The sequence below is a fragment of the Leucoraja erinacea genome, chromosome 21 (assembly GCF_028641065.1).
Source record: "Leucoraja erinacea ecotype New England chromosome 21, Leri_hhj_1, whole genome shotgun sequence".
NCBI lineage: Eukaryota > Metazoa > Chordata > Chondrichthyes > Rajiformes > Rajidae > Leucoraja > Leucoraja erinaceus.
This window is the reverse complement of record NC_073397.1, coordinates 17986006-17998647: the sequence shown is the minus strand read 5'-3', so window position 1 is coordinate 17998647 and position 12642 is coordinate 17986006. Positions and strand designations below refer to the sequence as shown.

The 12642-nt window shown below is 46.2% G+C and overlaps 2 protein-coding genes across 2 annotated transcripts in view; one reads left to right on the top strand and one right to left on the bottom strand.

The window, feature by feature from the left end:
• Window positions 1–12642, bottom strand: part of rbpjl (recombination signal binding protein for immunoglobulin kappa J region-like) — a 33142-nt gene that overhangs the window by 18677 nt on the left and 1823 nt on the right. Inside the window, exons 2-3 of the mRNA XM_055652276.1 lie at window positions 5464–5626; window positions 125–250 (exon numbers count right to left, since the gene is read on the bottom strand). Coding sequence (XP_055508251.1) covers window positions 125–250; window positions 5464–5626 — 289 coding nt within the window. The remainder of the gene's footprint in view (window positions 1–124; window positions 251–5463; window positions 5627–12642) is intronic.
• matn4 (matrilin 4) overlaps window positions 4723–12642 on the top strand; it is a 40128-nt gene continuing 32208 nt past the window's right edge. The window contains exon 1 of the mRNA XM_055652277.1: window positions 4723–4887. The gene's annotated coding sequence lies outside the window, so the exon portion shown is untranslated. The remainder of the gene's footprint in view (window positions 4888–12642) is intronic.

Below are 12642 nucleotides of genomic sequence, written 5' to 3'. Positions count from 1 at the left end.
TTGTTCAGCATGGGCAAGTTGGGCTGAAGGGCCTGTTTTCATGCTGTATGACTATGTGGAGGAAATGCTTCCAAGGGAGATTGGAAAGAGCACAGATCGAAGACCTACTGTTGGAACTACTTACCTCTTTTCATTCCCATACGACTTCTGGGCAACTTTGGCGTGAAGAATCAACACGGTCTGGTCCAGCTGCCGTTGCAGGTATTTGTAAATCACCTCGTGTGTCACCGTGGGATGATCCGCGCTAGACCTAAGGTAGAATGCAATGACAGTGCGACTGATAGCTGCAGACACCAAAGATTCCCAGTCTCAGCCATCCACTCACACCCTCTAAGGGCGTCACAGTGGTGCAGCTGATAGGGCCGTTGCTGTACAGCGCCAGAGACCAGGGATCAATTCTGACCTCGAGTGCTGTCTGTGTGGAGCTTGCACATTGTCCGTGACCGCGGGGGGTCTGGGGTTCCTCCAGGTGCTCCGGTTTCCTCCCACATCCCAAAGATTTGTAGGTTTGTAGATTAATTTGCCCCATGTGAATTGCTTCCTAGTGGTTAGGGAGTGAAGGCGAAAGTGGGATAACATAGAGCTAGTGTGAACGGATGATCAATGATCAGCGTTGACTCAGTGGGTCATGGAGTCATAGAGTGATACAGCATGGAAACAGGCCCTTCAGTCCAACTAACCCACACCACCCAACATGTTCCAACTACACTTGTACCACCCGCCCACATTTGGCCCATATCCCTCAAAACCATGTATCTGTCTAACTGTTTCTTAAATGTTGGGATAGCTCCTCCTCTGGCAGCTTGTTCCATAACCCCACAACCCTTTGTGTGAAGAAATTACCACTCAGATTCTTATTAAAGTTTTTCCCCTTCACCTTAAGCCTATGTCCTCTTGTACTAGATTCACCTCTCAACTATATAACCCATATAACAATTACGGAACAGGCCATCTCCAACTACACTTGTACCACCCGCCCAAATTTTTTTCCCATATCCCACCTGCCTGCACTCGAAACCCTCCATTCCATTCTCATCCATATGCTTATACAATTTATTTTTAAATGATACCAATGAACCTACCTCCACCACTTCCACTGGGAGCTCATTCCATACCCCCACAACTCTCTGCGTGAAGAAATTACCACTCAGATTCTTATAAACTTTTTCCCCCTTCACCTTAAGCCTATGTCATCTCCTCTTGTTTGATTCTTCCCTACTCTGTCTGTCCATCTACTCTGATCTATCCCTCTCATCATTTTAAACACCTCTACAGGTCACCCCTCATCCTCCTGGGCTCCAGAGGAATAGAGTCCCAGCCCACTCAACCTCTCCCTAGAGCTCAGACCATTCTAGTCCTGGCAAAATCCTCTATTTGGTAAATCTTCTCTCTGTACCCTTTCCAGCTTGACAACAACTTTCCTATAACATGGTGCCAAAGGAACTGAACACAATACTCTAAATGTGATCACCACGTCTTCAAGGAAACTGCAACATGATCTCCCTCCTTCTATATCACTCACCACTATAAGATCACCCCCCTGATGCCCCCCTGGTACAAAAAGCAGAGTTGACCAGCCGATCTACCTCTCCACTGCACCTTCAAGGAACCCTCAACTGCAAAATCCTCGTAAATCCCTCTGTACCCTTTCCAGCTTGACAACACTCCCAGGAGCCCTAACCACAATACTCACGACCTCACCAACGTCTTATACAACTGCAACATGATCTCCCACCTTCTATACTCAATACTCTGACTGATGAAGGCCAATGGTACAAAAAGCCTTTTTGACCACGTGATCTACCTGCCACTGCACCTTCAAGGAACCAAGCAACTGCACTCCCAGGAGCCCTACCATTCACCATGCAGGTCCTGCCCATTCCTCCCCAAAATGCAACACCTGACATTTCTCCGTATTAAATTCCATCACCCATTCCTCAGCCCACCTGGCCAATCGATCAAGATCCTGCTGCAATGTTTCACAACCATCTTCACTATCTGCAAAACCACCCACTTTTGTATCATCAGCAAACTTGTCCTGTATGTTCTTATCCAAATCATTGATATAGATGACAAACAGTAACGGGCCCAGCACCAAACCTGGGTAGGGGGTGGGAGAAATGTGTGTGCATTGGAGTGGATTGTTTAGTTTAGTTTAGCTCATTGGATAGGATGTGGGGGGTGGGGGGTTAGTTGAAATTGAAGAATTCAATTAAGTTGTAAGCAACCCAAGCGTAATATGAGATGCAGTTCCTCTGGTTGTCCTGTGGCCTCACTGTGGGAATGGAGGAGGCCCAGGACAGAATGGACAGTGTGGGAATGGGAAGGGAAGTTTAGTTTAATGTTAGAGATACAGCGTGGATATAGGCCCTGCGGCCCACTGAGTTTGCGCAGATCAGCTATCACCCCATACACTAGCACATACTACACACTGGGGACAACTGGAACACCCGGGGAAAACCCACGCGATCACGGGAAGAAGGTACAAACTCTGTACATATAGGACCCGTAGTCAGGATCGAACCCGGGTCTCTGGCGCTGTAAGGCAGCAACTCTAGCAACCAGGAGATTTAGCGGGCCTTGGCGGACCGAGCGCAAGCATTCAGCGATACGTTCACCTAGACTGCTCTAATTGTGTAGTTAGTATTGGTTTCTTTTTGTCACATGCACCAAGATACAATGAAAAACTTTGTATTGAGTGCTGCCCAGAATTTGGACAGCGAGGTGTGGTGTGGGCAGAATGGAGCACCGTTATTGAGTTAGCTGCGAGTGAAAATGTTAGTGGTGTTTGTGTGGGTGAAATAAAAAATCAGCAAAGAGACTGAGAGTAACGAAAGGATGATAGCAATGAAGAGCTAACGCATTGACTCTTGGCAAGAACGCACATTTCAAAACATCACTGAAAATCACAGCTTCAATAAACAAAAGGGCAAGATTACAATGCAGACAATGCACTGATTCGGGGGATTGGTGACTGGAGATGTTGGGGTGCAGCAACAGGTGGAAGCAAAATGGGGGCCACTGATCACCCGTTCACACTCGTTCTATGCTGCCCCACTTTCACATCCACTCCCTACACACACGGGGTAATTTGCAGAGGGCCAATTAACCTGCAAACCCCGCACATCCTTGAGATGTGGGAGGAAACCAGGGCACCCGGAGGAAACCCACACCCACACGGTCACAGAGAGAATGTGCAAACTCAACACACAGACGGTGCCTGAGGTCAGGATCGAACCCGGGTCACATCAGGATCGAACCCGGTATCTCTGGTGCTGTGATGCTGCGGCTGTGCCGGTTGTGCCACTAATTATGACAACTTCACATCCCTCAGGTTTGAATGCAGAGTTGGGAAAGTGAGGTGATGCAATCATGGTTCGCCCACAGGATTAGATAGATAGAGAGAGAGAGAGAGAGAGAGAGTGCCCAATAAAACAAATGACCCATTATTCAGGGGCGTGCTGCCCTCGGTCATTCCATCATGTTTTTGGAACGGGCCTGACTCTGGTAAAGTGGTATTTAAAGGCCCCTCCTTACCGGTAGCGGAGCTGAGAAAATGGACTTGGAGTCATATCTGGTGCAGACCAAGTCTAGAGACACAAGGAACTGCAGATGCTGGGATCACGAGCAAAACACAAAGTGCAGGAGGACCTCAACGGGCCAAGCAGCATCTGTCTAAAGTCTGAAAAGTGGTCGCAAGGTCTTTTATCCTCCACAGATGCTGCCTGACCCATTGAGTTCCTCCAGCACTTTGTGTTTCATTTGACTCCAGCACTTTGTCTTTACTGTGAAGCATCCTGCCTCTGGTCAAACTAGCAACCCACGTCTCCCTAACCCGGATTATCTAATGTTCATGGCCATGATCTTTATGCAAAAAAAAAAAAAAAAAAAATCACTTCCAAAGAGTTGGAATAAACTTTCATGGCACAAAGAACTTCAGATGCTGGAATCTTGTGCAAAGCGCAAAGTGCTGGAGGAACCTAGCGGGTCAGACAGCACCTGTGGAGAACATGGACAGACAATCGAGAAACAAGTCCTGGAGTAACTCAGAGGGTCAGGTAGCATCTCTGGAGAAAAGCGAGACGTGACGTTTTTCTTTCTTTTGTAAACCGGCATTTGCAGTTCCTTGGTACACAAAAATGCTGGAGAAACTCAGCGGGTGCAGCAGCATCTATGGAGCGAAGGAAATAGGTGACGTTTCGGGCCGAAACCCTTCTTCAGACTGAACACTTCACCCTTCTGCAGTTCCTTGTTTGAGTATCTATGGAGGGAAGAGAGATTGGGATCGGGGACCCTTCTTCAGTCTGTATAAACTCCGTGCATTGCTGTGGGGCGGCGCCGTCCACACTTCACTTCGCCAACATAGTTAACCCCAGGTGTATACCTAGGCTCATAAATGAACCCATTCACACGACTTTCCCCCCACACTTCTCAAAGGAGTAATATATATGTGTATATATACACATATATATTTTGTTGCAATATCTTGCTTTCGCTGTTCCAAAAACACACACACACACGTCGGTGAATTTAATTCCTGCCGAGAAGTTCTCTGTAGCTCCATGCATCGAAAAATAAATTCTTAGACAGTGTCTAAAGTTAGCTGGAGAGTGTTTGAATCGCACATTCATTCACGGTCCCTCTGATCCCTGACCTGACACAGCATTCCTGTGGGAGGGGTTTATCTAGCCCGGGCCAGGGCAATGTATTAAAAACCTGCGCCCCTTTCCCACTCGTTCACTCCATCCCGAAGATTTATTTGACTCGTTGGCGGGGGAGGAGAAAGGAGTTTTTTTTTAAATTTGTGTTACTGGCAGAATCCACTTGAGTCTTTGCATTTCGCTGGATTTCTGCAAGATTTGCTGTGCTGAAAAAGGTTGGAAGCAGGTAACCTGGTTTTGATATCCCCCCTCCTCCTCCCTCTCCCTCTCCCATCCTCTCCTTTCCTCACATCTCTCTCTTCTCCTTTCCCTCTCCGCTCCCTCCCTCTCTCTTCTCCCTTTTCCATACTCTCCTCTCCCCTCTCTTCTCTCCTCTCCTGTCGTCTCATCTCTTCCCCTCTCTCCTCTTCCCCTCTCTCCTCTTCCCCTCTCTCCTCTTTCCCTCTCTCCTCTTCCCCTCTCTTCTCTTCCCCTCTCTTCCCTCTCTTCTCTTCCCCTCTCTTCTCTTCCCCTCTCTTCTCTTCCCCCTCTCTTCTCTCTTCTCTTCCCCTCTCTTCTCTTCCCTCTCTCTTCCCCCTCTTCCCCTCTCTTCCCTTCCCCTCTTCCCCTCCTCTCTTCCCCTCTCTCTCTCTCCTCTTCCCCTCTCTCTCTCTTCCCCTCTCTCTCTCTTCTCCCTCTCCCTCTCTCTCCCCTCCCCTCTCTCTCTTCTCTTCCCCCTCTCTTCTCTTCCCCCTCTCTTCTCTCTCCCCCTCTCTTCTCTCCCCCCTCTCTCCTCCACTCCCCAAACCCTCTGTTAAATTACCTGTTGAACTGGGCTGTTCGGGCTAAGGTGCGGTCGCTCTCTGGTTCCCTGCTCGACTCCAACGCAGCCCGCCGCGCCCCGTGATGGAGCAGGTGAGCCGGCTGACTACCCGCCAGAGAGCCGCATATCCCGCGGAGTCCCTCTGCTTCGTCCGCAGGCTGGTCTGCATTGAAAGGAGGGAGATAGAGAGATACAGTATCTGCTTTAACCAAAGTCTTTTCATCTGGGGCCGCATCTGCGGAGGACGGGCTGGCGTTGGAGAGGGTTGAGAGGAGGTTTACAAGAATGATAGACGCAAAACGATGGAGCAGCTCTGCGGGTCAGGCAGCATCTCTCTCAGTGTGTTGGGAGGAACTGAAGGTGCTGTTTTACACCGAAGATAAACACAAAATGCTGGAGTAACTCAGAAGTAGGATAACTCTGAGTAACCTGAAGAAGGGTCTGACCCAAAACGTCACCCATTCCTTCTCTCCTGAGATGATGTTTGTCCCGCTGAGCTACTCCATCATTTTGCCTCTTTCATTCTTGTAAACCTCCTCTGAACCATCTGCTTATCTCTCAGTTTTGTGGGAACAGAGGCGAGAGTTGGAATAGTCCCAGAGTATTTGTAGAACAGTACAGCACAGGAATAGGCCCTTCGGCCCAACACATCGGTGCAAGTCATGATTCCATTGCTGTTTTCTCTTTGCAATATTTCCTCTGAATGGTCTACCAGGGGATCTAATCTTGATGGCCACATCTTGCATTTCAAAGCTTCTAGGGGTTTAAATTAGTACAAACCTGGACAGCTTAGAATAAAGAACATAAAACAGTATGGCACATAAATAGGATCTTTGGCTCAAAATATCTGTGCTGAACATGATGCCAAAATAAACCATTCTTCACTGCCTGGACATGACCCATATGCCTCATTTCCTACATATCCATGTGTCTATCCAAAAGCCACTTAAACACCACTATAGTATATGCCTCCACCAGTGTGTTCTAGGCACCCACCACTCTCTGTGTAAAGAAAAATTGTTCCGCCCCTCTCATCTGAATCCTACAAACCCACTGTAGGATTTGTCATTTCCACCGTGGGGAAGCTCACTATCAAATCTATCTGTGCCCATAATAATTTTATATACTTCTATCAGGTCTCACTTAGTCTCCAAGGCTCCAGAGAAAACAATCCAACTTCATTCAAACTCTGCTTATAGCTAAAATACTCCAATCAAGGCAATATTGTAGTGAAACAGTGCAGGAAGGAACAGCAGATGCTGGTTTATACCAAAGATAGACACAAAAAACTGGAGTAACTCAGCGGGAGGTCTGGAAGCAGGGTCTCGACCGAAACATCACCCTTTCCAGTGATGCTGTCTGTCCCGCTGAGTTACTCCGGCATTTTGGGTCTATTGTAGTGAAACTCTTCGACATCCTCTCCTAGTTCCCGCATCCTTCCTGTAGTGGAGCGACCAGAACTACACGCAATACTCCAAATGTGGTCTATCCAAAGTTTTATACTTTATTTATTACAGTATTTATTACGCTTCAAAGTTAAATGCTTAGCACAGTCAGTGCTAACGGTTCACCATCTCTCTAGGCTTCTGTATTAAAACTGCATTCAAGAACATATAAATGATGTTCAGTTTAGTTTATTGTCACGTGGACTGAGGTACAATGAAAAGCTTTTCTGTTGCATACTATCCAGTGAGTGGAAAGACTACACATGATTACAATCAGGCCGCCTACCGTGTCCAGATACAGGATAAAGGGAATAACGTTTGGTGCAAAATAAAGCCCAGTAAAGTCTGATTAAAAATCATCCGAGGGTCTCCAATGAGGTAGATGGTAAGTCAGGACCTCTCTCTAGTTATTGGGAGGTTGGTTCAATTGCCTTATAATAGCTGGGAAGCAACTCCCTGAATCTGGAAATGTTCATTTTCAAACTTTTGTACCTCGTGCCTGACGGAACAGGGGAGAAGAGGAAGATGTATGGTTTCATGTTCTATTAGTGGATGGTCGAAGTGGACTTGGTGGGGTGAAGAGCCTGTTTACTTGCTGTAGCTCGCTTTGATTCTATGTTTGATCTTGTACTTGCCCTGGGCAAGATCTCAGTCCTCAGGCACAGCCCTCGTTGTGATGGAGAATTTTAGCTAATGCTCAGAGTCCATAAAACACAAAGTGTTGGAGTAACTCAGTTAGCCAGGCAGCATCTCAGGAGGACATGGACAGGCAATGTTTTGAGTCTGGACCCCTCTTCAGTTCGGGAGAGAAAGCTGAAGGAGATGTAAGGGTAGGGTAAAGCCTTGCAAGTGATTAATGGATACAGGAAATATAATACTCTTGTGAACTAAACTGCTGACAAAAGATTAAATGCTCAGCTCGCATTGCATGGTGGATTTTGCATTTCTTTAGATATAGATTTTTAAGGTTTAATTAGGAGATTGAGGATTAAAGGTTTTGAGCGAAAACACAAAATGCTGGGGGAACTCAACAGATCAGGTAGCATCTGTGGAGGGAATCAGTCTGAAGAAGTGTCTCGACCCAAAATGTCGCCAGGCCGTTCCCTCCACAGATAAAGACACAAAGTTCTGGAGTAACCCAGTGTGTCAGGCAACAACTCTGGAGACCATGAATAGGTGACGTTTCAGGTTGGGATCCTTCTTCACATTGTACGGGTGGGGTTGGAGAATGCTGGAAGGAAGGAGGGGCTGGACAAAGACTGGCGAGTAGATACGGGTGAGGCGGTATTCTGGTAAAACTACTCTCCACCTTTTCCAAAGCCTCCACATCCTTCATATAATGGGGAAACTAGAACAATCCGTGTTTAACAAAGGCATGTGTGTTTGCCATAGGCATATAGTCTTGAAACAGGCCCTTAGGCACAACTTGCCCATGCTGACCAACATGCCCCATCTATACTAATCCCATCACCCGTGCTTGACCCATATCCCTCAAAACCTATCCCGCCTGTCTAAACGTTTAAGAAGGAACTGCAAATGCTGGAAAATTGAAGGTAGACAAAAATGCAGAGAAATTCAGCGGGTGAGGCAGCATTTATGGAACAATGGTGTGAAGAAGGGTTTCGACCCAAAACGTTGCCTATTTCCTTCGCTCCATAAATGCTGCCTCACCCGCTGAGTTTCTCCAGCATTTTTGTCTACCGTCTGTCTAAATGTCTCTTGAATGTTATGCTAGTACCTGCCTCAACTATCTCCTTTGGTAGCTCGTTCCATCACCCACCACTTTTGTGTAATAACGTTACCGCTCAGGTACCTATTAAATCTTTTCCCGCTCACCTTAAACCTATGTCCTCTGGTTCTTGATTCCCCTACTCTGGGCACAAGCCTGTGCATTTGCCCTATCTATTCCTCTCATGATTTTACACAGCTCTATAAAATCACCCGCCATCCTCCTGCACTCCAAGGGTTGCAAGCGTTGGGATTCTATCTTGCCCAACCTTGTCCATGGATATTCGTACTGATGCGATGATTGTGTAAATTTATAGTAAGTAGCAAAGAATCCCACCCCTCCATCCTCGCCTGTCACCACACCCTTCCCCTTCTCTCAGACCACACGCCATTCAGATCATGAATGGAAACAGGCAGCATGTTACAATGTTCAGTTCATGTGGTAAAAATTTCTACCACAAGTTCAGTTCTGTTTCCGAACTTGGTGGCAGTCACTGTTTCGGATGCGATCACAAAGCTTTCATTCATCTCCAGAAGCTATGAACTGCACACAGCCTTTGGGCTTTGGAAACGCCAATATATTTGAGGTGTTCTTTTGAGGAAACAATCCGGCTGTGTTAAATGTAGTCAAACCCGGTAATTGGTTTAGTTTAGAGATACAATGAGGAAACGGGGCCCTTCAGCCCACCGAGTCTGCGCTGACTAGCGACCCCCGCACACTTACACTATCCTACACACTAGGAACAATTTTTAATTTATCTTAATCCATTTATTATGGATTATAAAATCCCCAACTCTATTTGGATTACCTGGATCACTCAATTAGTTTTAATTCTGCTGTGTTTAATTATTGACACATCTGCCATTTAAAACGCTACCTCTGAATCTCTATGAAGGCACAACGTGACTTTGACCATTTCAATTAAATCGCTCATTGATGTTGAAACGGGGAACTGCAGATGCTGGTTTACAAAACACGAGTCAAAGTGTTGGAGTAACTCAGTGAGTCAAGCAGCATATCTCTCCTCTTCTAGTCTGATTAAGGTTCTTGACCTGAAACATCACCTGTCCATTTTTTCCAGAGATGCTGCCCGTCCCACTGAGTTGCTCCAGCACTTTGTATCCTTTTGTGTGTTAACCAGCATCTGCAGTTCTTTATTTAGAGTATGAAGAAGGGTCTCCATGTTCTCCAGAGATGCTGCCTGACCTGCTGAGGTGGGACTCGAGGTGGGATTTGGGGTTGGTGATGCAGTGAGATGGATGTGTAAAACATGAACAGATTTCTCACATTCACTGAACAACATTTCACACAAGGACTTGGGGCCAGGAGTAGATTTTAGATAAATTGGTGCAGAAGCTGGGCGGCACAGTGTCGCAGCAGTAGAGTAGCTGCCTTACACTGCCAGAGACCCCAGTTCGATCCTGACCACGGGTGCTGTCTGTACAGAGTTTGCACGTTCTCCCTGTGACCTCATGGGTTTTCTCCGGGTGCTCCGGTTTCCTCCCACACTCCAAATATGTGCAGGTTTGTAGGTTAATTGTAGATCATAGGTTGTCGCCAGGATGATGCAGGTTGTCACCAGGTGACGTTGGTTGCCGCTGGGTGCTGACGTCGGTGAATTCCATTGGCGACTGCCTCCGTCAACCGCCGCCAGACACCGGCGACTGAATTGTCTTCAGATGTCGCCGACAGGGCCGTTGCTTATCGTAGCTTTTTGCGGGTGGACGCAGGGTGACTTTGGTTGTCATGGGTTGTTGCCTGTGTGGTCGTAGGTGGACGTCCTAATGGGTCGCCGGTTGTTGGTAGCTTGCCGTAGCTTGACGTTGACTAGGTGGTAGGTTGTTGTAGCTTGTCATAGACATTGTTGTGGGGTGGGGAGGGGGTCCAGTCGCCGCTTTTTAGGCGACCCGCTATGACTGTGACAGTCGCCGAGAAAACCGCCGAAAAAATCACCTAGGTGGGACAGGCCCTTAAGGTAAGCTAAAGTAAAGCTGGAAGAAAAATTGGACCAAGAACAAATATAATCCAGGCCCAATTTAACATCATGAAACCTATCCTTATCAGTTCCATGATACATTTTTTCCATTCATATTTTCCATTCATATTCATAAGTAAATTCATCTCAAGATAATTGTATCCGGTTAATACCTCAGCACCTCAGTCTGGGAGGGTTTGCAATTAAAATGTCAAGTGTTCCCACAGGCGATTGTGAATCTACATGTAGATCCTGGAGTTTATAAAGATGTTGATATTTGTAATATTTGCACACAACCATATATCTAATGTAAATAGACTTGAAACAGCACAGGTAAGCTTTTTGATTGATTGAAAGAAACAACATCTATTTGTGTTGCTACCTTTCAGGGAGCTCTGGACCAACACCTCGATATTCTTAGCACATCAATGCTCCTAGGAGTCCAGCCATTTTCCTTATACTTTCCACTTATATCTGACCACAGTGCACCAGCGTACACCTCAAAGTCCATCTGCCATCCCTCTGCCCAAATTTCCAATGAATTCATGAAAGTGTGGGAAATAGAAGCTGGAACAGACCACACAATCATTTGATGTTGCTTTGTCATTAAGTAAGATCAGAGCTAATAGAATTGTAATTCTATTTTCTTGGCTTCCCCCAAAAAAGGGGCCAAATCCCTTCCAATGTCAACCCAATAAAACCCCTTTCCCATCAAAATCATGTACAAAAACCAAGTGAGCTGTGTGTGGGTTTTCTCCGGGATATCCGATTTCCACCCACAATCCAAAAACGTACAGGTTTGTAGCCTATTTGGCTTGGTAAGATTGTAAATTGTCCCTAATGTGTGTAGGATAGTGTTAGTGTGTAGGAATCGCTGGTCAGAACAGACTTGGTGGGCCAAAGGGCCTGTTTACGTGCTGTATCTCTAAATTAAACTAAACATATTTATTGGAGAGCCCACCTGGCTTCCTTACAATATCAAACTACTAATCTACCCATAATAGTTGATCCTTCTTGATGCAGGTAAGTTTAGCTTGATATTAATAAACAACCATTAAAACCTTAGTGCTCAATAATCTTGATCCAAATTTGTATTTATGTGAGATACTGGAGTAGACTACAATCGGATCAAATGGCCAAACTTGGATTATTTTCTCTGGAATGAGCAGAGACCTGAGAGAAGTAGATTAAATTATCAGAGGCATAGATAGGGTAGACAGTCAGAGTACTTTGCCCAGGATGGAAATGTCAAAATTTTAACAGGCATAGTTTTAAAGTGAGAGATGGAAAGTTTAAAGGAGATTTACAAGGCAAGTGGTTTTAATCAGAAGGCTGTAAGTGCTGGAACGGTCTTCCAAGGGAAGTGCTGGTGTTAAACAGCAAGGAAACAGGTGCTTCAGCTCTACCTACCAATGCTGACCAAGGTGCCCCATCTACATTAGTCCCACCTGACTGAGTTTAGTTTATTGTCAAATGTACCGAGGTACAGTGTAAAGTTTTTGTTGCTGCTAACCAGGCAGCAGAAAGACTATACATGTATACAATCGAGCCGTTCACAGTGTGCAGATAAAGGGAATAACGGGAATAACGTTTAGTGCAAGATAAGGTTTGGTAGATTCCAATTAAAGATTGGACTCTACCGAAGTCTAATTAAACAGGCCAATTAAAGATAGCCTGAGGGTCTCCAATGAGGAAGATGGTAGCCGAGGACTGTTGGTAGGATGGCTCAGTTCCCTGATAACAGCTGGGAAGAAACTGCCCTTGAATCTGGAGGTGTGCGTTTACACACGTTTGTGCCTCTTGCCTGATGGGAGAGGGGAAAGGGGAAGTGGACCATATCCATGTAAACCTGTCCTATCTATGTACCTGTCCAAGTGTCTGTTAAATGTTGTTATAGTACCTGCCTCAACTACCTCCTCTGGCAGCTGGTTCCATACATCCACTGTCTCTCTCTGGTTCCTATTAAATCTTCCCCCTCTCACCTTAAATCTGTGCTCCCTAGTTTTCCTCATTCCCCTACCTTGGGAATT